This window comes from Myripristis murdjan, chromosome 20 (assembly GCF_902150065.1).
Source record: "Myripristis murdjan chromosome 20, fMyrMur1.1, whole genome shotgun sequence".
In the NCBI taxonomy this organism is placed as follows: domain Eukaryota; kingdom Metazoa; phylum Chordata; class Actinopteri; order Holocentriformes; family Holocentridae; genus Myripristis; species Myripristis murdjan.
The window spans coordinates 1,418,628-1,443,627 of record NC_043999.1 but is presented as its reverse complement, the minus strand read 5'-3'; the positions used below and the strand labels follow the sequence as shown (position 1 = coordinate 1,443,627).

The 25,000-nt window shown below is 43.5% G+C and overlaps 2 protein-coding genes across 2 annotated transcripts in view; one reads left to right on the top strand and one right to left on the bottom strand.

Annotated features, from left to right (window-relative positions):
- Positions 1 to 7,311, bottom strand: part of sugct (succinyl-CoA:glutarate-CoA transferase) — a 113,543-nt gene extending 106,232 nt beyond the window's left edge. The window contains exons 1-6 of the mRNA XM_030079205.1: positions 7,157 to 7,311; positions 5,529 to 5,577; positions 5,287 to 5,360; positions 5,037 to 5,122; positions 4,757 to 4,807; positions 3,773 to 3,893 (exon numbers count right to left, since the gene is read on the bottom strand). Of these exons, the coding sequence (XP_029935065.1) occupies positions 3,773 to 3,893; positions 4,757 to 4,807; positions 5,037 to 5,122; positions 5,287 to 5,360; positions 5,529 to 5,577; positions 7,157 to 7,289 (514 nt within the window). The 5' untranslated portion in view covers positions 7,290 to 7,311. The remainder of the gene's footprint in view (positions 1 to 3,772; positions 3,894 to 4,756; positions 4,808 to 5,036; positions 5,123 to 5,286; positions 5,361 to 5,528; positions 5,578 to 7,156) is intronic.
- A 4,384-nt stretch (positions 7,312 to 11,695) lies between these two features.
- Positions 11,696 to 22,329, top strand: cavin4b (caveolae associated protein 4b). The gene is made up of 2 exons (XM_030079213.1): positions 11,696 to 12,064; positions 21,611 to 22,329. The coding sequence occupies exons 1-2, from the start codon at positions 11,696 to 11,698 to the stop codon at positions 22,184 to 22,186; spliced, it is 945 nt and encodes a 314-aa protein (XP_029935073.1). The 3' UTR covers positions 22,187 to 22,329.
- Positions 22,330 to 25,000: the final 2,671 nt, after the last annotated feature.

The window sequence follows — 25,000 nt, the reverse complement described above, 5'->3', positions numbered from 1 at the left end:
TCAGGCGGAGGAGGAAAAACGTGGGAGTGATACAGCTGGGAGAGAGAGAGAGAGAGAGAGAGGTTAATGAAAGGAAAGATGAAAATCAGAAAACAAAAAAGAGACAAGAGGGAGAGACAGAGAGAGAGAGACAGAGAGAGAGACAGGAGGAGTGAGTTTGTGAACGACAGGAAAAGAGAGAGAGAAAGTGATGGGAGAGAGGGAAGCTAGACAGACAAGACAGACGGAGAGAAAGACAGGCGCAAAGAGAGAGACAGAAAGAGAGTGAAAGTGAGAGAAACAGACAGAGAGAAAGTGACGGATGAAGAAAAGGTGGAGGGAGGAAAAGAGAGAGCTGGTGGGCGGGCGACAATGAGACAGAGAGAAGGGGGGGGGAGACAGAGAGAGAGAGGGTGAAAGGTTAAGCAGAAAAGAGACAGATTTGAAATGAGAGAGAGAGAGACAGGAGATAAAGTGAGAGATGTGAGACAGGAGAGAGAGACAGTGATGGCAGAGGGAGAGAGAGAAAAGGCGGATGGAGGAAAAGTGAGATGGCCAGCGGGCGGGCGACAACAAGAGAGAAAGAGAGAGAGAGAGCAGAAAAAGACAGACAGGTTGATATGAGAGAGAGAGAGAGAAAAGAGATAGAGAGAGAGTGAAAGAAGAGAGAGAGGGAGACGGGAAAAAGTGAGAGACGTGAGGAGAGGGAGAGACAGACAGACAGGAGGAGAGAAAGACAGGCAGAGAGAGAGACAGACAGAGAGAAAGTGACAGATGAAGAAAAGGTGGAAGGAAGAAAAGTGAGACGGTGGGCGGGCGACAACGAGACAGACAGGGAGAAAGAGAGAGAGGGAGGGAGAGCGAGGGTGAAAGGTTAAGCAGAGAGAGAGAGAGAGAGAGGGTTGATATGAGAGAGAGAGAGGGAGAGAGAGAGAGGGAGCGGGCGAGCGAGGTAGAGGTTGAGTGGCAGGCTGCTGTAATAAATCCAACATGGAGAGCGAATCAAAGCTCAGCGAGAGGCGAGAGGCTGTGAACCCACAACCCCGCTGACGCTGCCCTGCCACGGTGTCCGGCGCCCTCTGGTGGCCCAACCAAACCCCTGCAGGCTGCTGATGGAGGGGAGAGGAACCGTTCATCCACAGTAAACCAAACAATACAGATGTTTTCCTGTCTGTCTCTAAGTGATCTGGTCTCCACTCAGATCAAATGGACAGCAGCAGCTCTTCACAAAAACAACAAAAACAAAACAGACACCAGGCGACTGCAGGGAGGAAACCACAGAGCTGGGGGGCGAGGGTGGCCGTGATACTGAGATAAAAACTCAAAGTTCAGATCAAAGTCGCAAATTTGTGAGAAAAAAAATTCATTCTGAGATTATCTTTATAATCTCAGAATGAATTTATGTGAAAAAACTGAGAGAAATAGTTTTTTTCTGTGTTCTCATGCGCTGGAAACCCTGAACAAAAATCTCCTCAGTTCAAAAAAACATTAAAAAATCACTACTTTGGCCCATGAACATGCAATAATATATTTTTATAATATTTCTCTATTTCTTTAACAGAGCTTTAATATTTTCACAATTTCACAGTAGCTTCATATATTTTAAAAATATTTTGTTTTCTTATTTTTTGTTTTTATATAGTTTTTTTTAGGATGTTTTAAAGTTTTCCTTTGTGCTGTAAACAGGTATTTTTTAAATGCAGTTTTAAATGGCAGCCGTAGTGGATACGTGCTGGTTGGACTGGTTTTCCTGAGGGAAGCTGCTGGTCGAGTCTCTGTTTGAAAGGCTTCTCTCTCTCAGACTGAACACAGACCTTCCAGGAAGTGACAGATTCAAAATCCACCGAGGTCACGAGTACTGAAAATGAATAACTGTGGTATTTGCAAAGGACAACAGCTGCTTTATCACAATGTCACATTATATCATATTTTATTGTATCATAATGTCATATTAAATCAGATTTTATTGCACTTCTCTTTTCCTGCCTCTCTGTCTCAGTGACGTCTGCCAATATCTGCCACCCGCTACGCATTAAATCTCTCTCTCTCTCTCTCTCTCTCTCTCTCTCTCTCTCTCTCTCTCTCTCTCTCTCTCACTCTGTCTCTCTCTCTCTCTCTGAGTGGAGAGATGAAATGGGACAGGCACCAGCAGGGAGCGCAGAGCGAGAAATACTAGAAGAGAAGCTTTTCACATTTAGTTATGAAACTTTTAAAAACATGAAGATGAAATTCTACAGCATTTCCATTTCCATCTCAATAAAATGTGGTGTGTGTGTGTGTGTGTGTGTGTGTGTGTGTGTGTGTGTGCGGGCCTGATGTCCAGCTCATGAATCGATTCCTTTGGATTCCTAAACCGTGAACGCCAACAACAACAACACACGCGGGGAAATTTACATTTTAGTCGTGTAAAACTGAAATCACTGTTACTGCCAAGACCCAACTGTCAAAAATACGGGAAAAGCACCAATTCATTATCAACTTGTTATCTCATACACCTTACCTGGCCTAGCAACAGTAACTAAGGGGGCGGGACTTGGGATCAGCCCACTGCACATCATCACTGTAACAACAGAAGTAAAGAACAAGCTCCCAAACAACATTCCCCAGAGGAATTATGTTCAGGCCAAATACCAAGGGGCCTAACATGGATCCCTGAGGAACCCCACATGTAATCTCATGCCTCATAAGGAGTGTCAGATGTTTTGATATGGAGCAGTAGATGTTTGTACCTGAGATGGAGCAGTAGGTGTTTGTACCTGAGATGGAGCAGTAGGTGTTTGGAGCAGTAGGTGTTTGTACCTGAGATGGAGCAGTAGATGTTTGGAGCAGTAGATGTTTGGAGCAGTAGGTGTTTGTACCTGAGATGGAGCAGTAGATGTTTGTACCTGAGATGGAGCAGTAGGTGTTTGGAGCAGTAGATGTTTGGAGCAGTAGGTGTTTGGAGCAGTAGATGTTTGGAGCAGTAGATGTTTGTACCTGAGATGGAGCAGTGGGTGTTTGGAGCAGTAGATGTTTGTACCTGAGATGGAGCAGTGGGTGTTTGTACCTGAGATGGAGCAGTAGGTGTTTGTACCTGAGATGGAGCAGTAGGTGTTTGTACCTGAGATGGAGCAGTGGGTGTTTGTACCTGAGATGGAGCAGTAGGTGTTTGTACCTGAGATGGAGCAGTAGGTGTTTGGAGCAGTAGGTGTTTGGAGCAGTAGGTGTTTGTACCTGAGATGGAGCAGTAGATGTTTGGAGCAGTAGGTGTTTGTACCTGAGATGGAGCAGTAGATGTTTGGAGCAGTAGATGTTTGTACCTGAGATGGAGCAGTAGATGTTTGGAGCAGTAGATGTTTGGAGCAGTAGGTGTTTGTACCTGAGATGGAGCAGTAGATGTTTGGAGCAGTAGGTGTTTGGAGCAGTAGATGTTTGTACCTGAGATGGAGCAGTAGGTGTTTGGAGCAGTAGATGTTTGGAGCAGTAGGTGTTTGTACCTGAGATGGAGCAGTAGGTGTTTGGAGCAGTAGATGTTTGTACCTGAGATGGAGCAGTAGGTGTTTGGAGCAGTAGGTGTTTGGAGCAGTAGGTGTTTGTACCTGAGATGGAGCAGTAGGTGTTTGGAGCAGTAGATGTTTGTACCTGAGATGGAGCAGTAGGTGTTTGTACCTGAGATGGAGCAGTAGATGTTTGGAGCAGTAGGTGTTTGTACCTGAGATGGAGCAGTAGGTGTTTGGAGCAGTAGATGTTTGTACCTGAGATGGAGCAGTAGGTGTTTGGAGCAGTAGGTGTTTGGAGCAGTAGGTGTTTGTACCTGAGATGGAGCAGTAGATGAGCTGTGGATTCGTTCGGCTCAGCTGCTCGTATCCCAAACCCATCTGATGTAGTTTCCCTGGAAGGTAGTTCTCTACCAGCACGTCACACACTGCTGCCAGCTGGGACACACACACACACACACACACACACACACACACACACACACATACACAAAATGTAAATGTTATGTAAGATATTAAAAATCCATGAACACACACAGAGATCATGAAGCTGCACACATGAACATGATGTTCATGGAGAAATAAACCTCCATCATTACAGCTAAACTGATAATCCAGAATATTATGACCTTTATTACTGATAATCTACAAGCAGGAAGTCAAAGGCAGCAGGACCTCGTGTGTCATCTTGACATTGAGGTCAATCCAAGGTCACACAGGAAGTCTTTGCCCTGGCTGAAGATGTGACTTGACCTGCATGACCTGAGGAGAATCTTGGTCTACATGAGCATGAATTATGACTACAGGAGGAGATTTCAGGTTCCAAAGACAGAGAAGGTGGAACTGGAGCCTGAAATGTGAAGCAGGAGCAGCAGCTGATTTTTCAAATTAAAAACAAAGTTGGTTCTGGGAGGAGCTCAGAGTCACAGGCTGCTGGAGGCGTGGCCAGAACGTTTTTCTGGATTTGAACTTTAACTTCCTCCGTCGTCGTGACAGACAGATCCACCTGACGTCAGCGTGCAAGTTTCAATAAAGTTGTTCAATCAGACTCTCCTGCTGACGCCGTGACATCAGTAAATGCTACAGCTGTTGCCATGGCAACGTGAACCACAGGGAAATACTCTGATCTGCTGTGAACCACAGGCCTGAGGCGGTCCACACGGTTCTGCCCGTTCTAGTTCTATGTAACACACAGACAGCGTTACGGTACATCCCTGATCACATGACGGTGTGACCATGTGACCATGTGACCATGTGACCACGTGACCATGTGACCATGTGACCATGTGAGCGTCTCGTACCTCTGTGATGAGCTGGACTCCTCTGGGGTGTTTAAGGTCCACAGCAATACTCTGTAAAACACAGAACTTCAGACAGACGCAGCATTTCAACAGCACCTGGATCAGATCTGATCAGTTCCTCTCTCTCTCTCACACACACACACACACACACACACACACACACGATGATCATTCTAATTTGAGCAGGACATAACGAACATGACAGGCAGGAGGGTTGAATAATTTACATGCAGGAGGGTTGAATAATTTACAATATTAAATAACGAGTTATTTAATTGACCTTTTTGTTTCGGTTGACACTCAGGAAGTAGGCGCTCTCTTTCCCAACAAACGGAGGACCCCACGCCCTGGTGTCATCACCCGCACCTGCTCAACACACACACACACACACACACACACACACACAGGTTCTGTTTTATTCTTTTATTCTCTCAGGTGATTTGTTGTCAAAGCTACACATGTGATCGTGAGCAGCTGGAAACAGGATGTAAACTCTGAAGGAGAGAAAGAGGGAAGGAGTGAGAACGTGCCTGGTCTCTCCACTTTGATGACCTCAGCTCCCAGGTCTCCCAGTATCATGGTGGCAAAGGGTCCAGCCAGAACCCTGCAGGAGGAAAGACAACACGCTCTCAGTTTCAGCGCTAACGCCTCCATGTGATCTACAACATTTGCTCTGATTTATCTGCTAGACCCCATGAGGAACCTCAGACTGGAGAACAGAGTGCTAAAGGGTCTGAGGCAGCGTGGAACCGTGTAGCCTGCTGATCCCTACCGTGTCAGGTCCAGCACTCTGACGCCCTCTAGTGGCCGCAGACTCTCCCCTGACAGACACATGGAGACGCCACATCAGAACAGCATTCAGACAGGAGCTGTGTATGTGTGTGTGTGTGTGTGTGTGTGTGTGTGTGTGTGTGTGTGTGTATCCACTTACAGCAGAGGAAAGCTCCTCCATTTGTAGATTTCGGACAAACATCTCTTGTCCAAAATGCCAGAACATTTTTTTTTTTAATTAGAAAAATAATTAACAAGAAAATTAGCAGAAAATTACCATAAAGAAGAAAATTACTAGAAAATGAGCAAAAACAAACAAAAAAAAATTAGCAAAAAAAAAAAATAAATAAACAAATAAATAAAACAGAGCAACCTGACGTCATATTTCTCGTGGTTAAATGCTTCGGGCGTATAATTTCTGTCAGATTCTGGACTATATCTGTGATCACTGACTAAAAAAAAAAGAATACACCTCAACTGCAGTTACTTCAAAACTTTTATTTTCGAGATTCTTTTATTTTTTATCAGATTTGCTTTTAGCTTGTGAGAACCCCCGAGAACCCTCTAGAACCCTCTAGAACCCTCAGGTCCTGTGGCCTTTTCATTCTCCCTACAAACAGAACAGGCGTCCTGTCATCACTGAGGTCCAGGACTCCGGAGACTTCCTGAGAAAAAAACCCAGAGGGCAGCAGAGAAAGTCCATACTCAGCACCTTCTGAGCCTGGCTTTGACTTGAATTTCACTTATTTATTTATCTATTTATTTATCTATTTATTTATTTTGCCATTTCAGTCTGTCCTTTCTCTCTCTCTTGATTGTTTTCGTTCTAACACGCTGCCTTTTATTTTCCTGTTTCACTCACTTCTACGCCTCTGTTTTACTATTCTATCATTTCATCTTGCACTCTTAACCACTTCTGTACCTTTGACTTACTGCTTGGAGTTTTTGTTTATTTATTTATTTAATCATTCATTCATTCATTTAATTACTGGCCTGTCTGTGTATTTGTTTTCATTAATAATTTCCTCCTTTTAAAGATCTCACTCATTTTATTACTATTTTTATTGTGATATTTTGAGTTGTATCCATGTCTCATTGGTCTCATTCAGGTATTTCCTTGTTGCAAATTGAGATATAAATCTCATATTTACATTTTAGTTTCCTCTCCACCTGTTTTTATTGTTTTGTTTTTATTTTTGGTTTTGTTGTTTGGAAAGGGGGTTATTGTTTTATTGTTTTCCTGCCATGTGTTTGTATGAAAAGTGTTAAAGTGACCGGTTGACACGTAAGCGATGACCGTTGTTTTTTGAAACGGCTTCCAGCGGAAACCAGCCAATCAGAGGCGAGCAGATGAGCCCCGCGCTGCTCCGTCAGACTTTGACCATCCAGGCTACTAACTCCGTGTGTGTGTGTGTGTGTGTGTGTGTGTGTGTGTGTGTGTGTGTGTGTGCGTGTGTGTGTGCGTGTGTGTCCTGTTAATGAACCCTGTTAATGACACACACACACACACACACACACACACACACACACACACACACACACAGTCGGAACTCCATCAAAGTGCCACCTGAGGCTAACAACACGGCTAGCGCGCTGTTAGCCCCCGGCGGCTAATACCCTGCTAAATACCTGTTTGTTTCCATGACAACCGCCGTCCGCCGGCAGGAAGTGCGGCCGGCTGCTTCCGGTGCAGGAATGCGGGGAGACTGCGGGGAAACACCGCCGAGAAACCGCGTTTAAACCCGCAGAGCGGCGCAGACATCTTAGCAACGGTCGTCAAGCCAACCGGCGTCAGGAAACTACACTTCCGGCCAGCGCTTTTCAAAATAAAAGTCAGAGTCGGAAATACTTTATTCATCCACGAGAGGAAATGGCTCAAAGAATAAATATGTAAACATATGTAATGTGTATATATGGTTTTACAGGTAGACTTTTTTATTTGAGATATGCTCAATTTCTTTTCTATTTTATTGTTGTAATATTTTGTGCACACATTTAGACATAACGCACATACTTTTTCAATTTATTTATTTATTTTTACAAACTTCTAAGGCACATGTTCTTCTGTTGCTTATTTATTTTTCTGTTTCTTATCATTTAATTCTTTTCTTGAAAATGTGAGTAACTGCATCTGACCCATCGATAAAGTTTCTCTGATTCTGATTCCAGTTCGTCAAAATCCGGATTCATCAGCAGGAAACTGGCAGGTTTTACAGCGCGGACAAAGTCCCTTTAATATGAAACCATCTCCGGCTCTGCTCTGTGGTTTTTATGATAACACACTGGAGAGCAAAGGTTACACAACTCACACACACACACATCAAAATACCTTGTCAGGTGCAGGTTAACAAAGAAGTCCCATTGTTGCTCAGATTGTTCCTGCGGGGCCTCCAACATCGTTTGTCTCATGGTAAAAAAAATAATTTGTATGATAATTGATCACACTGACTGTGTAATAATAAAATCCTGGTCAGACATCCCTTCCTGTCGCAGTTTCTCTCCAGAAATTGAGCATTATCTCAAGTTTTAGTGACAAATAATACAGACGTTGATGGACTTTGCTATTAATCGCATTGTTTTGGTGAATAATAAAAGTAAAATCCTTCGAGACAAAAGTGAAAAATACAGAAAAGTTCAAATAAAGTGTTTCTTTAACTCGTACTTACAGACATTTCACTGTGCATTTAGCCTATTAAGGATGAGATGTTTCAGCTATGAAAGAAAAATACATCAATAATGAGTCAAATACAAGTGACACACTGGAGCGCAGGTGTACTGTAGTTTCTGGTTTGGACACAAGGCGGCGCTACTACATAAAGAATGACCAGAGACTCAAACACAGGCAACTTTCCCTGAGGCTTTTTTTCCCCCTCCTCATACACAGACGTGACAGATGCTGGCAAATGTGAGGTTCCAATATTAAAGGGAAATGCCACCGAATATAAGATTTTTCCTGATGACTTGGTTTGTACCTGCTGACAGTGCTGGAACAGAAATATCACCACACAAGCATTTAAAGCATTTAACCGTCTGAATCCTGAGAAACTTTGCTTGATTTATTTAAAAAAAAAAAAAAAAATACTGAAAAAAATCATGAACAAAACAGCAAGAAATGTTCCGAAAATTAGCAAGAAACTGGTAGAAAGTTAGGAAAATGGCCCAAAAAGTAGTTAAAAAAAATCTGAAAATAAAAAGAAAAAATAAATATAAATAAATAAATACATTTATTTAAAATAAATAAAAAATACATAAATTAATTATGTAATAACAACAATAATAAAAAAATATTGTACTAATATAAGAAAATTCCTGAAAAATGTACAAAAGTTTGTCAACATTATAAAAAAAAAACAGTCAGAAAATTAGCCCAAAATCAATAAGCAGAATACTAGTTTTTAAAAAATGACTGACCATTAAACTATATTTTCTAATTATTATGATTACACTTAGTACTTTATTGAGAGAAAAGATTACCACAAAATTACTCAAAAAATTAAAAAAAAAAAACAAAAAACAAAAAACTGCAACAAATTACTCAAAATCAATTTACAAAAAATAAAACAAAAAATATCCAAAGTGAGTTTTGTTCAGAGACCTACATTGATCTATTTTATTTATTTATTTATTTATTTATTTATTTATTTTACCCAGGACCTCCAAATATCTAGGGACGGGCCTGTCCATATATTGCACTGTCACACTGTGAGCTCTCCTAGGCAGCGGCCAGTTTTCCAACGGGACCTAAACTAAACGTTAAAGATAGTCGGACACTTCAGGGGCCTGTGGATGGAAAAAGACCAAACCTGCAGGGAAGAACAAGTGAACAGAGTGATGGAAGGATGGATGGATGGGTGGATGGATGGATGGACAGCAGAGGAATGAATGGGGGGGTTTCCATTCCCATTAATACCCCCTCGTCTCCCAAAGCGGCGCAGGAGTCACTTTACACCGCCTGTATTTTTAGCAGAGCGACGGCACACAGAACAGTCAGGGATCCCATGTCAGTCTTTATCTTTCTCACTCGTTAACACACACACACACACACACACACACACATCTCGTCATTCCATTCTTCAGTCGCTGTCTAAAGTTTCCATCCATTTTCCATTTGAAGTTCCATATTTCTGCAGTTCTGTTTGGTGTTCATGTGATGACTTCAGCTGGACTGTGTTCATATAGGTAAATATATAGATATATATATATATATATACGTGTGTGTGTGTGTGTGTGTGTGTGTGTGTGTGTGTATTACGCCATTCTCGTCGCAGTGTGTGGTGCGTTTATGACGTCAGCAGGACTTTTCACGTGTTGATGGGAGCGTGAGAAGCTCAGCTGTTGGGTTTAAACCAGTAGAAACTGGTTAATCGCCGTCTGGCCTCAGATCAGTTTCCCCTCGCTCCTGTTTTCCAGCACACCTGCAGCTCATCATCTGATTGGCTTCTTTGTCTACGGCTCCATCTCTGATTGGTCCATACAGAAAAGAGTTTCCACTTCCCGCAGCTTTTTCCTTCTCTCTCTCTTTGAACACATGAAATCTGCGCCATTTGCATATTGTTGTGAGTTGATAGTTTTCAATTTGAGCAAAAAATTTGCGGCTGTATTTCAACGACATTGAAGCACATGTCTCGTTTGCTAAAGCCTTTTCATTGTAATTTGTTGTCCCGTCTCCAGCTCTGTATGTGTCCTTTGTTGTTTATTGTTGTTGATTTGTTTATCTGTTGTTCACTGTCCCCTTTGTATTCACTGTCCTTTGTTCAGCTCTTTGCTTTAAATGTGCTCTATAAATAAACTTCACTTCGTCACTATCAATAACACAAATATTGAACAAGTTTTTTTCTACAAATATTTAGGCATCTATGTGGACGCTGCTCTGTCATGGAGCGCACACATTGATTATATCTGTAGCAAAATACAGCAACGTATTTAGTTTCTTAGGAGACTAAGGTCTTTTGGCACTAGTAAGCCTATTCTGTTGTTGTTCTTTCAATCCATTGTTCTCAGTGTTATGCAGTATGGAGTCAGTGCATGGTGTAGTTGTCTCTCTGTGCAACTTAAAGCCCGACTGGGGAGATTGCTAAGCATCTGCTCAAAGATCGTAGGCCAAACACTGGAGCCAATTTTTAGAGCTGCATATAATAGACGAATGCTATTCCTGGCAGACAACATTTTGTCCGACCCAACACATGTACTTTTTGAAGAATACCAGTTGCTGCCATCCAACAGGAGATATAGAGTCCCTATAGCCAGATTAAATAGACTGAGGAACTCTTTTATTCCTCAGTCGGTTAAAATGTTGAATCAGCTGGGCCAGTCAGGGCACTGAATTATTGTTATTATTATTGTTGTGTAAGGATATGGAGGCACTGCAGCCACTTTGAGGCATTTGCGCCTATAGCACATTATTATATGTCTGATGGATGTCTTATGTTATATGTTATATGTATGTGTGTATATTATTTGGTATTTGTTGTTTTGCCACGAAGAACAAGTGTCTCGGACGCAAGAAAAATTTCAGAAGACATTCTGACAATAAAAGTACTCAACTCAACTCAACTCAACTCAAACTTTACTCACTAATTTATTTCAGTCCACTTTGACGCTTTGACACTTTTCTTCCTCACTGCCATCTCTCTCTCATCTCTCGCAACATTATTCTGGATCTTCCTCTCCATTCAACACTTTCTAATCTCTCTCTCTCTCTCTCTCTCTCTCTCTCTGGCCTCCTTCTCCTCCTCCTCTCCACCCCCCCTCCCCTCCCCGTCCCAGCAGGGTGGAGTCTCGCTCCTGGTCTGTCCAGTTTCAGGGTGAACCACCAGTTGCAGAGGGGTATTCCCGTCCTCCCGTCCTCCTGTCCTGCTCTCTCTCTCTCTCTCTCTCTCTCTCTCTCCCACCCTCACTCTGCTGAAGGGTTCTACTCCCCTTCCCTCCTCTCCTTTGGTTCCCCCGATGCCTCTGCCTTCCTCCTCCTCTTCTTCCTCCCACCTGCTCCTCAGCCTCTGACCGACATTGTTGCCCCAAACTTCAGACGTTCTGTCATCAGTTCACCGGAACTTTCCCCGGATCTTTCTGGAACTGTGCTCCCCGCTCCCTCCTTCACATTTGGATCCCCCGGATCAGGGTTGAGTCACGCCATCAACTAGCCGACCCCACGCAACCCAACCAGCCGACATGACGGACAAACTGGGCATGCAGGCGGGCGGCGGCGGCGGGGACGACCCCGGCAGCATCATGGCGCTGCTGGAGCGCGTGGCGGGCATCATGGACACGGTCCAGACCACGCAGCAGCGCATGGAGGAGCGTCAGCTGGAGCTGGAGAACACGGTGAAGACCATCCAGGCCGACGTCACCAAGCTGACCAGCGACCACGCCGCCACCAGCTCCACGGTCGACCGGCTGCTGGAGAAGACGCGCAAGGTCAGCTGCCACATCAAGGACGTCCGGGTGCGCGTGGAGAACCAGAACCTCCGGGTGAAGAAGGTGGAGGCCACCCAGGCCGACCTGCTGGCCAAGAACAAGTTCAGGGTGGTCATCTACCAGGTAAGGCCCATGCCCTCCAGAGCAGAGAGAGTCTTGTGTTTGGTTCTCTGGTTTGACTGTTTCATGGTCAAATTAAAAATGTTCTGGGTGACCTTTGCATGCAACGCAGGACCTTTAGCAGCCTGTGAAAAAAGGCCTTGTAAGGTCTGCAAAAATATTTTTCCCATGTACACTGCAAAATAAATAATAAATGCACTGTTGCATTTCATGTTCAGATTTAGTTTTTCTTCAAACAAGGTAAAAAAAAAAAAAAAAATCTGTCGGTGGAATGACAGTCAAAATCAGAATCAGAAATACTTCACTGATCCCCAGTTGTCATTGTCTTGATCCTTTGTGGGCTGATCTGCCTTATTCTGCCTTGTTCCAACACATTTATAGTTGTTCCCTGCACTGGAAACAAGTGGGATTATAGTGGGATTATCTCATCCCATGGGCAGATTTTTCTTTACCTTGTCTGATTTAGTAACATGAAGAGTTTTTGCACTGTACCCTTTGGGAATTAAGTATAAAGTATTTATCTATCTCAAATCGAAAAGCACTGAGAGTCACTAGAAATATTCCCCTATTATTCGGGCTATTTTTATGGCGCTATGCTGAACATTTTCTTGTTGGGGTGGTGACCTCACGGCTGTGTGACGACAGCCACTGAAAGCAGAAGTTGCCTCTTAAATCGCATCTTTAAGTTAAAACCCATGGAGCTGAAGAAGAAGGTCCTCAGACTACGTTTGGGGTCCTGACCTCTGGTTAGAAAAGACGCTGCACAATGTGACGAGAGGGTGTTTCCAGGCTCGCTGTAAAACCTGAATAACATCACAAGACTTCAAATGAACGTGTGCTGACCCTCTTGTCCAGTGGAAAACTGGTGCTGGGAGGACTGGGACTGGCTAAATGGGTCGGTGCGGGATGATTTATGGCTGGTATGTGATTGGTTTAGAGCTGGAGAGGCCAGAAACTGCAGATCCAGCATCCTGACACTTTGCTGCCCGGATATCGATCTGCTCAAATCTGGGAAATTGATCGATCCCATTAGAGACAGATAAGTTCTAGGAGGTTCTTCTCGATGGACCCGCCCGGCGTCGAGGCTGTGGACGGTCAGATGATGTGTTTCTTTGGCTTTGTTCGTCTCCGAGCGTTGAGATCCAGGCTATCGAGGCTAAAACGACTGAGGATCTAGATCGATCGTGTCTACGTCAGTAATTAGCGGCGGCGGCTCGTTAGGAGGGGCTCAGATTGGGCGGGGCGGGGCCGATTTCTCAAGACTCTGTTGATCCACATCTCAGATTTCCGCTTGAGAACAGCACCGGATTACAAACTGGACCGATTTAGCCGCACTGACGTGTGAGCGCTCCGTGTGTTATAACGACTGAAATAGCAACAAGAAGTCCAGGGTATGCACACGCACACACACACACACACACACACACACGCACACACACACACACACACACACACGCTCTGCAGGCTTCGTTTTACTTTTTTGGCCTTGACGGTCAGCAGCTGCTCGCGTGGCGGTGACCTGGTTATTTTGGCCCTGGCAGCGGCCGCCCTGAAAGGTTACACCGCAGATCTGGAGCACATAGACCGGCCATCGCCACTCACACACGCCGGCGCTTTAAAACTGAAGCTTTTATTTTCATTTTTGTCTTTCCTTTATTTATTCTTTTATTTTTTTTTTTTAATGTGTTTATGAATTTATTTATTCTGGTGAACCTCTGAGACCTGCAAGATTCAACCTGATCCTTCTCTCTTAAATCTAAACCTCTGCACAAAATTCACCTCATTTCTTTACTGATTTTTCAGTCATTTTCTTGTAATTCAATTTTAAATGTGGAATTATAATAAGAAGTGATGTAATTTTTCTATTTTCTTTTTTTTATTCATTTATTTATTTTTAAACTAATTTTCTTTTCTGGCATTTTCTTTTTTCTTTTCTTTGCCAGATGAGGCGTCATGTGGCCTCAGTCCTCACTGTGCTCATTATTACACATAATCATCACAATCATATATAATAAAAATACCATAAACACAATAAATAATACAAATAAAAAAAAAAAATACTGTATGAATAATGAATATATATATAAAAAAACTACTACTAGTTGATGTTGTGTAGTTGGTGTGTAGTTGGTGTGTAGAGTTGTGTAGTTGGTGTGTAGTTGGTGTGTAGAGTTGTGTAGTTGGTGTGTAGTTGGTGTGTAGAGTTGTGTAGTTGGTGTGTAGTGTTGTGTAGGTGGTGTGTAGTGTTGTAGAGTTGGTGTGTAGTGTTGTGTAGGTGGTGTGTAGTGTTGTGTAGTTGGTGTGTAATGTTGTGTAGTCAGTGTATAGTGTTGTGTAGTTGGTGTGTAATGTTGTGTAGTGTTGTGGAGGTGGTGTGTAGTGTTGTGTAGTGTTGTGTAGGTGGTGTGTAGTGTTGTGTAGTTGGTGTGTAATGTTGTGTAGTCAGTGTATAGTGTTGTGTAGTTGGTGTGTAATGTTGTGTAGTGTTGTGGAGGTGGTGTGTAGTGTTGTGTAGTGTTGTGTAGGTGGTGTGTAATGTTGTGTAGTCGGTGTGTAGTGTTGTGTAGTTGGTGTGTAGCTGGTGTGTAGTTGGTGTGTAGTTGGTGTGTAGTTGGTGTGTAGCTGGTGTGTAGTTGGTGTGTAGTGTTGTGTAGTGTTGTGTAGGTGGTGTGTAGTGTTGTCTAGTGTTGTGTAGTTGGTGTGTAGTGTTGTGTAATGTTGTATAGGTGGTGTGTAGTTGGTGTGTAGTGTTGTGTAATGTTGTATAGGTGGTGTGTAGTGTTGTCTAGTGTTGTGTAGTTGGTGTGTAGTGTTGTGGAGTCGGTGTGTAGTGTTGTATAGTGTTGTGTAGATGTTGTGTAGTTGGTGTGTAGTGTTGTGTAGTTACTGTGTATGTGGTGTGTAGTGTTGTGTAAGTGTTGTGTAGTTGGTGTGTAGTGTTGTGTAGTGTTGTGTTGTGTAGTTGGTGTGTAGTGTTGTGTAAGTGTTGTGTAGTTGGTGTGTAGTGTTGTGTAGTGTTGTGTTGTGTAGTTGGTGTGTAGTGTTGTGTAGGTGGTGTATAGTTGGTATGTAGTGTTGTCTAGTGTTGTGTAGTTGGTGTGTAGTTGGTGTGTAGTGTTGTGTAGTTGGTGTGTAGTGTTGTGTAGTGTTGTGTTGTGTTGTGTAGATGGTGTGTAGTTGTTGTGTAGTTGGTGTGTAGTGTTGTGGAGTCGGTGTGTAGTGTTGTGTAGTTGGTGTGTAGTGTGTGTCTATTATGTAATTGTAATCAGGAATATCTAATATATGTTAATGGGATTATCTCAGATTATGTCATCCCACTGACAACACTCCACCCAGGTGAAACCCACCTGGGCCGCAGGTGAAACCCACCTGGGCCGCAGGTGAAACCCACCTGGGCCGCAGGTGAAACCCACCTGGCCTGCAGGTGAAACCCACCTGGGCCACAGGTGAAACCCACCTGGCCTGCAGGTGAAGCCCACCTGGGCCGCAGGTGAGGAGGAGCTGCTGGGACGTGGCTAAGTGCTGGAGTGCTGCTGTGCTTGTCAATGGGGTTGACACAGAGCCATCGCTGGGCTTCCTGCACTGCGCTTACATCAGGCTGCACACACACACACACACTCACTCACACACACACACACACACACACACACACACACACACACACACACACCAACTAATCTGGTGTCACCTGTGGGATTACAGAGGTAATCCTCAACACTCTTGGTTTTCTGTTTTATTTTGAAAATCACGCTCTCGTCGCCGTGGTGTTTCTGCTCTGCACGTCCCACACATCACCTGCCAATCAAACTGGGTGGGCGGGACTTGGTGGGAGTGTTGACAGAACTAATTACTTTGATTTAAACACATTTATTTAATTTATTTAATTTAATTTAGCAAAAACTATATCAATAAAAATAATCATATTTTTTCTTTCATTTTCATCTTTTTCAATTTTAAAAAGAAGAAGATGATTTGTTAGCTGGCATCCACTGAAGAAGGATTGTTTTTAAAGGGTTAGCATCAGGATGTTTTACATTTGAAAACTCAGCAAATTCACTTGATTTCTTTGAACGTGGGAGAGAAGGCAGTGAGCAAACTAGCAAAAAAATCTTTTTATTTATATTTCTAAGTATTTCTAAGCAGAGAGCCATTTTTAAAGCTCAGCTCAGGGATGCAGGATGAGGTGAAGCGTCTGAGCGCTACGGTGGCCTGTCAGGGACACTGTGGGGAGGGAAAAATATTCCAAATGGTAATATTTCCAAATAAAAAAAAAAAAAAAAGTCTAGAATATCCGAGATTAAAGGCATCAAGTTACAAGAAACCACCTGAATATTCTCTGAGATTAATGTTTGAAATTTACGGGAAAAATTTCACAAATTTATAAGAAAAAAAACTTGAAAACAGAACATTACCCACCTTCCCCGGCTGCATGTGTGTGTGGCTGCAGTGTGTGTGTGTGTGTGTGTGTGTGTGTGTGTACTGTAAGTGACTGTGCCAGCTGAGCAGGTTATTCTGAGTCCTGAGCCTCACATGTCCTAATATAGCTGTCAGCCGCCGGGCGCTCCATACTGTTCTGTAACGTTCTGTAATCTTCTGTTCTACAGGGTTCTGTAGGGTTCTATAGGGTTCTATAGGGTTCTGTAGGGTTCTGCCCTGTTCTGTAAAGTTTGTAATGATGTTCTGTATACTGTTCTCTAATGTGAAGCTCTACAGTGAGAAAGACGATGTGTTTAGATCAGGACGGTCCAGAGGCTCATACTGATGATGTCATCCCCCCCACCCACAGACACACACACACACACACACACACACAGCTCGTTCTCAAAATAAACCAGGAGGACTGAGGTTCTGACGTGAGAACGGGGAGCTGAGTGACGCAGACGGTCACATGACACACACATTTGTTTTCTCTTTTTCATTATTTTATTATTATTACTTATTTTATGTTATTTTATTTTTATTTAATTCAATTAAATTAATTTAACTACATTTTTGTTTTATTTTTATTCATATATTTATAGATTTATTGGTCTTTGTTCCTGAGGCACTTTGGGCTGCAGGTTCAGGAATAATGTGAGAGTGGGCGGAGCCAGAGGCCAACACGTCTTCTGGATTAAAACGTTTAATCTGAGGCCCACTGAGACAGACCACAGGAGGCTGACACACACACACACACACACACACACACACACACACACACACACACACACACACACACACACACACACACACACACACACACACAGACACATTACAAATGCTGAAAATGCCGTGTGGTCAGCGAGCAGTTTGCAGGCAGTGACGTCACCTGCACCTGTAAAGCCCCGCCCCCGAGAGCGTCAGGTGGCATGTAGGGCCGGGGGCAAGGGCTCAGCCTGCTAACAGCTAACCTGCTAACCAGCTAACCTGCTAACCCGCTAACCTGCTAACAGCTAACCTGCTAACCAGCTGACCTGCTAACCTGCTAACTTCCAGCAGGAGCCACTGAGCTCCTCTACAGATGCAGCTGTGTGTGTGTGTGTGTGTGTGTGTTTGCTCTGCAGTGAGCAGCAGATTAGATTTGGTCCTCCATGTGTGACCTCTGTGCCCTTGAGCAAGGCACCTAAGATCCTCAAATTTTGTGACGTGAACCCTAACCCTGAAACGGTTTCCTGGGGGGCCAGACGGTTCCCTTGGGCCAGACGGTTCCCTCGGGGCCGGCTGGTTCCCTCAGGGCCGGACGGTTCCCTCGGGCCCTTACGGTTCCCTTGGGGCCGGACGGTTCCCTCGGGGCCAGGCGGTCCCTCGGGCCGGCCGGGCGCTGGGCTCGCGGTGACGCCCCTCGCTCGGCGGGACAGGCGGGGGTAAGTTTAGCTGCGTGCCGGCGGTGCTGAGCTGCACAAACAGGTGCTGCTGCCTATTTATAGTCTGAGGATCAAGACCTGTGGCTCACACACACACACACACAGAGGAACCGCACACACACCCTCAGGAACGTCCCAGCCACGGAGCACACGTGGAAATAAACTCACCGCTCTTTATTACTGACGGGTTCAAACAACACCTGCGACTTTTACTTTTATTATTGTGCATTTATTTTTGTGGCCTTGCAGTGCAACTCCAATATGAGACATGTTGGAAATAAAACTTCATATTCTTAAGTTTCTCCAACCTTTATGACACTAATAAGCCTGAATTCAGATTGACATGTATTTTTACAAGCTGTATTTTTTAAATTGCGATTATTTATTTATTTATTTATTTATTTATTTATTTTACCATAAATTATTGAGCTGCATGCATGGTGATGTGAATAAATTTACACCAGCAGCCGCACCGTGACTGTCTGATGTCGTGTCACATGCACAGAGTGAGATAAGATGAAACAAAAACGTGTTTTCCTGAATTACACACACACACACACACACACACACACACACACACACAGACGTCCTGAGTCGTGGGCGGGTCACAGCTGCGGCGTCGGTTTTAAGAGCTGCCTTCTTTCTTGTGAACATCTTTTTGAAAGGAGCCGAGCGAGGGCGGCGGCGTGGAGAGCCACCAGGAGGAGATCTGAGGCGCCTGCAGGAGCTCACACACACACACCAGTGCAGCGGCAGCACCCACCACGTCACCACGGTAACGCTTTACTGCACAGTGGCAGCTTCCAGTGGATTAACCTGCAGGGGCGTAGAGAGCGTGCCCGGAAACGCCACCGCGGAGCAAGTTTCCCCACGGCCACGCCAAGATACTGACAAATAATGAACCATGTGTCCATGTGAAATGTCACAGATATGACGGAGTATTAGGGCCACTACAGGGAGAAAACAATAATATTCAGAGAAAAAAACTCAGAGGTTCCAATATTAAAATGGTAAATTTATGAAAAAATAACACAAATTTATGAGGAAAAAAAATCAAAAATTCTGGGATTATAGTCACAAATTTGTGATTTAAAAAAATGTTTTACTTATAATTTGTTACTTATAACTTATTTTCTTATAATTTACATTTAGAAGCCTTTATTGTCATTGTGTACATAAAATTAAATTGCAGATCTTAATTTAATTAATTAAATTAACAAATTTGTGACTTTACAAAATTTTTGAATTTTTTCTCATAAATTTGTGAGTTTCTTTCTTTAATCTCAGAGAATATAAAATTGATTTGTAAATTTTTCTCATAAATTTACAACTGTAATTTTTTCCCCCTACAATGGTCCTAATATGCCATCATACATAGATTATAAAATCACATAAAAAAAAAAAAAAACATTCCTAATTAGAAAATTTTTGGAAAATTGTATTTTATTTGAAATAAGAGGCAGGGAATGTTGTTTGTTGTTGAGTCTGTAAATTGTAGCAAAAATATTCCCTTTTATGTTTTATATCCCGCAGTCGCTGGCAGCTGATGACGTCTTACACAACAGAAAAACATGTAATTTGTAAAAACAAATTTTCAGTCCACACACTGAAACAAACTGTGTTGCCAGAGATCATCGTGCAGATTAATTCACTGGAGCGAAGCCGCTGGAGCGTAAAGAGTTCCCTCACTCAGGACTCTACAGCATACATAATCTGGATTCTCAGTCTCTGTGATCTTTGGCTGGATTACATGTTTTCTGACAGGTGTTCATGCTCAGCTGGTGTTTCTGTGTGACCAAAAGTTGCCGGTGATTTTAGATATTTTTGTGAAAAAAAATGGCAGCTTCCTGTGTGCAGCTGTAATAAAGGACCCCACTGAAACGACCACGTGGCTCTGAGTTTTGATGTCATGACATTTCCCAAACACAGAGTAACACTGAAACACACGGATGACGCTGGTCTTCACACACTGTACGCTCACCTGGATCACACTTGATTCAGAGTTGATCGACTCGAAGGTAAAACTCTGCCGGGTGATTGGCTGTCGTCACAGATCGGCTCCGTGTCGCGTCACTCAGCACGAGGGTGGGATTACACCGGGACGGGGCTCGGCTCGGCTCGGCGGCGAGGTGTTGATGCGACACCTGAACCGTGTTAGTGGACGCTGAAGTGACTGACTGATATTGTAGAAAAGTGTTAATGCGCTCAGCCGTCATGCGATCTCTGCAAAAAGCTTCAGCGTAACGGAACCCAACAGACGAAACTCACATGTTCCTGAGTTCAGCAGAACATTAAAACCCAGCAGGACAGCTAACGTTACACTGCCATGTTCACTGACACTTCACAATTAATTAACGCCTGTCCTGCCGTATCATGTAACGTTAGCAAGGAAGTGGCTGAATGCTAACGTTAGCTGCTGTAGCTAACAACTAATCAAATCTGTTGAAATCGGAGCCGACGTCCCTCTGGAGTTTCTCTCTCCGTCGTCTCTTCAGTCGTTCCTCAGTCTGGAGGCGGTGGAACCTCAGCAGTTTGTCAGGTTCTCTGTGGTTCTACGCCGAGCGGCTGGAACACAGCAGAACCACGTGAGGGCAGCGGCTGGGCTTCGGCGGCGTTGTTCCGCACTGTGCCGTGATACTGAGCTGTTGTTTTTAATCGTAGCTGCATTATCAAGACACTTTGCTTTGGAGCGCTATTAACCTTTGTGCACTAACATGAGCAAACACAACTTTTCTGTACGCACCCCTAATCCTAATCCCACAGCTTTCCTTGATGTTTTCACGGTTCCATGACCTAATTATGACGTTCTATCATGCAATAGTGAAAGTCTTCAAACTGTACAACGGGGTTGGTGGACACCACATGGGACTTGCTTGTGTGCTACTTTCTTCTAGATAAGCTTTGGACTAATGCTAACGAAGATGTTGGACTCTGTTCCTGAAGTTCTCCTAACGTTCTCATGTCATCCGAAGTTTAAAATTAGCTGTGGTCTTTAGTTTTTCTAATGCCTTGAGGTTTTTGTTCTGATCAGAGTTTTGAGGTTTCTTGTAAAGTCTTGAAAGCAACAAGAATCAAAACTTGCAAGGAATGAATTACGTGAGAACTGTTGAGACTCAACGGACAAACGTGTACAAGAAGCGTGCAGTTTGGCAGTTGAGTCCACAAGGTTCTCGTGGTCATCCTAAGTCGCTAATAATCCGAGTCACTAACTGCATTTTTCTCACGCGAATCTAAATGGTTCTTGTTTTTCAGTCCAGCTTCTTGCAGTGTTGCTGTTAAGCTCTCATGATGTTCTAAATGTCTGTTAATCTCATGGCTCAGTTTCTCTTGGATGGCCCTTGTAAAGGATCATTGTTCTTGTAATTCACGGTTCTTGTTGAGTACGTCGGCTGCTCTGTTGATGCTTCAGTGTTCTCCTGGTGGTTGATCATATGGTGCTTGTTCTGCTGTATCGCTCTGATGATGCTCTCCTTTGCAGTGGGATTCAGGAACAAGGAGATCCTGCTGATTTGAGCCCAGAATCAGCAGATTGTTTTCTTCTGAATCGGCCCAAGTCACAGCAACGTCTCTTCAGAGTCCAGATGCTGAGGAGGAGATTGGGGTTCTGGACTCAAACCAGCAGGATTTACCTCTGAGTGAATCCCAGAGTAAAAGAAAAACATTTTTGTGAAGGTTTCTCACTCTGTTCTGTGTTCTTCTCCTTCAGGGTGAACAGGAAGTGAAGGCCATCGCGGCTGGCAATGAGCCACCGGAGACCAGCGGTGGCAGATCCGGCTCCAGGGCCGAGGTGGAACCAGACAAGTTCGAGTTCCCCGTGGAGTCCGACGAGGAGTACGTGGTGGTGGAGGAGGCGGACACCTCGGCGGCGACCCGCCTGAAGAAGTCGGGCCTGACGCGCATCGAGAGCTTCAAGGCCACCTTCTCCAAGCAGAACATGAGCAAGACCCGCGAGAACCTGGGCACCAAGGTCAACAAGCTGGGCGAGCGCATCGTCACGGCCGAGAGGCGCGAGAAGATCCGGCAGTCCGGCGAGAGGCTGAAGCAGTCCGGCGAGAGGCTGAAGGAGTCCATCGCCAAGAACGTCCCCGCCAAGCTCAACCTGAAGAAGGAGAGGACGGTGGCGGAGGGTCAGGAGGGAGCCGAGGGAGCGACGGAGGGAGCCGTGCCCGTCCCGCCACCCAAGGGCCGCAAGGGCAGCCCGGACGTCGCCAAGGAGGCCGCCAAAGAAGGCCGAGCAGATGAGTCGGAGGTGCCGATGTACGACATGAAGCAGCTGTCGTAAAGCGCCGTGAGACGCTGACGAGGCCCAGAAAAATTAAAAACCACAAGCGGCCGTTTCTGTTTTCTTTGGACTGTTGAGACGACGAAGAGAGAGTGAAAAAAACGCCATGCGTTTTTAGGGTGGTTGCTGCTACGCGGGTGGAAGTAACCAAGATCTCCATCTGTATTTTCAATCATGCCATGGAGGATTTTTTGTTTGTTTGTTTGTTTTAGAAATGATATGAGGTGCAAAGAACGGACGAGTTCCAGATTCAATCGGACAAAACATCCAGACAGCAGCCAACAGATCAGAAGAGAAACCCTGAGTCATCGAGCCTCTCTCACACTGCAGTTATGTTTGTTGTGGACATTCATCAGCAATTTATTTAGAATAGTGTGAAATAAATTGGGATTTTTTTGTGTTTACAATAAACACTGAATTTGGAGGATACACACTGCGCACATCTGATCTGAACTGCACAAGGTTCCCAACATCATCATCATCATCGTCGGGGTTCCTTTGCCTTTGACCTGCATGTTGAAGGAGAATGAACGTGAGGTGTTTTGACAGGTTTCAGTGGGATTATAGTATGTTTTTAAATGTTTTGCACTCAGTGCAGATGAAATGATTTGGTGCACTCACAGAAAAGGAACAACACTGTACCTACTGTACGTCGGGATGTACTTGAAATAAATGGAATTCCTCAATGACAAAAGGTACAACCATTGTGTTGGGAGAGCAAAAATCAGGGAGGGGAAATGTTTCGGTCCGTTAGTTTGGTGGAAACTTCACAAGCTTCTTTTACTAATGCACAAGCTGTGACAAAAATATAAAATACAGTAAAATATAAAATAGGCCTTTGAAATAGAACAGATTAGAACAAATTAAGTCACTAGATGTAAATGTTTAGCAGCATCTGGCTAGTGGCTGGTGTTTATTTTACACTGCAGGCTTAACGCACCTTAACCAACAAGAATCCCTAATTAAGTGGACAGGAAATTGTTTTTTAAAAAATATGGGTGAATTGAGGAACCACAGATTGAAAAGTTATCTTAGAGAGAGAGCATTTATTGAGAGTGGAAGTGTTCTTGAAATCGAACAAAGCTCAATCAGCTGGTTTCTGTATTTGATGGAGGAGAAACATGGTATGTTCACCTTCAGTTCATGAGCAGATTAGCGCTGGTGTTCATGTGGGAAACCTCGTAACTCCGGTCATGTTTCGTAGTCGACTTCAGTGAAGGATCAAACGGTTCCTCTAAGAAAATTCTCCAAACTCTTTTGAAAAACCTCTCAAACAATTTGGAGACCGTCAAGGCTGTGATGTCTAATATCTGCGAGATTGTTGCACACAGAAAAATAATGGCTCTAAAATGGCAAAATGGTTCCATGAAAAACCATAAACTACTTAAGAATCCCTTTTAAGTCAACTGTTCTTCATTTGAACTCATTGGCATTCAGAACAGTTCTCACCAAGAACTGTTCTGAAAAAAGATCTTTAAAGAACCGCCAAGGATCTTTGAACCATGGTTTTCTTTTCTTGACTGGTCTTTGAGGCACCTTTGGGGATTCTTTGAAAAATCCATATAAAGAAATGGTTCTCTAAAGACTTATGGTGTGAAAGATTATTTGTGGAACCAGAAAAGGTTCTCCTAAGGCATCACTATGAAGAAGTACTTTAGGTTCCAGTTATTTTCCCTTTAAGAAACGTCAGTTATCTACGCTTTCAATCTACATTTTCTCCTCTTTGACCATTAACAAGTCCTTGAAGATTTTTTTTTTTTTTTTTGCATGTTTGTTTGTTTTTTTTTTTTTTTTGGCTCCTTAAAGAACCATGATCCGAAAGTTTTTTGCAGAACTAGAAAAGGTTCTGCTGTGGCATTTTCGGATCCACTTGAAACCCTTATTTTTTAGTGTGCGGTTCCTGAGAAGTCGACAAACCTCACACACCACAGAGTTCATAATCCAATACGATGTCTATATGTTTAATGATGACAAAGTGGATTTCTGAGCCCCAGATCTGCCTGGCAACAGCATGTACACAATTTTCTTTACAAAATGTTTATGATATAATTTGTTTTAGCGCACAGTGAAATAAAATGCTGCTACATATTGTCACATTTTTAGATCGCAATATATTGAATTTAAATATATTTTCCCGTCCTTATAAACAGTGAGCAATATTACAAAAATATGAATATCTCAACCCAAATGACAAGTTTTTGTTTTTGTTGTTGTTGTTGTTGTGTTTGCTGTAAAAACAGCTCGTAGGAGTAGATCTTAACTGTTCTGACAGCCAAACAAGATTTTTACAATGTTCTTAGCGTTTTCAGGAGTTGTTTGTGCCGATATAAGGAGTGGTTTTGCATGGCTGTAGTCTGTAATCGACATTAGAGTGAAGCTAGGTGCTGGCAGTCGATAAAACTGACCTTTTGTTATTTCTTAAAGTGAAGAAAGAGGCTGCACATTGTGTTCCTGCATGGTTTGGACTCGAGTGGCTGGAGATGCCTCCCCTCAGCTCTGCTCTTTTATTAGTAATTATAAACCGACTGATTTACGAGGTCTGCCTGAGATTCAGTTCTTTGTGTGCTTCGTGGCACAGATCTGTAAAAACATCACAGTTTATGTTATTATCAGCTTGGCGTTAATATTAGTGAATTTAAAACTGCAACAAGAGTGCTAAGAAATCTATTTTTCTTACTGTTGAACAAAATGTTTTTGCAAAGCATGTCAGGAATCTGCTAGATTTACAGTTTTGACTCACCTGGATATCAGTTGTATCTCTGTTTCTGAGACTTTTATTCACTTTAGGTTGTTCACCTTCTCCCTATTTCTACT

Excerpts from the sequence above, each read along its gene's own strand:
- cavin4b (XM_030079213.1), top strand. The coding sequence starts at position 11,696 with ATGACGGACAAACTGGGCATGCAGGCGGGCGGCGGCGGCGGGGACGAC. Across the intron at positions 12,065-21,610 it reads TCAGGGTGGTCATCTACCAG|GGTGAACAGGAAGTGAAGGC; the intron begins GTAAGGCCCATG and ends CTTCTCCTTCAG.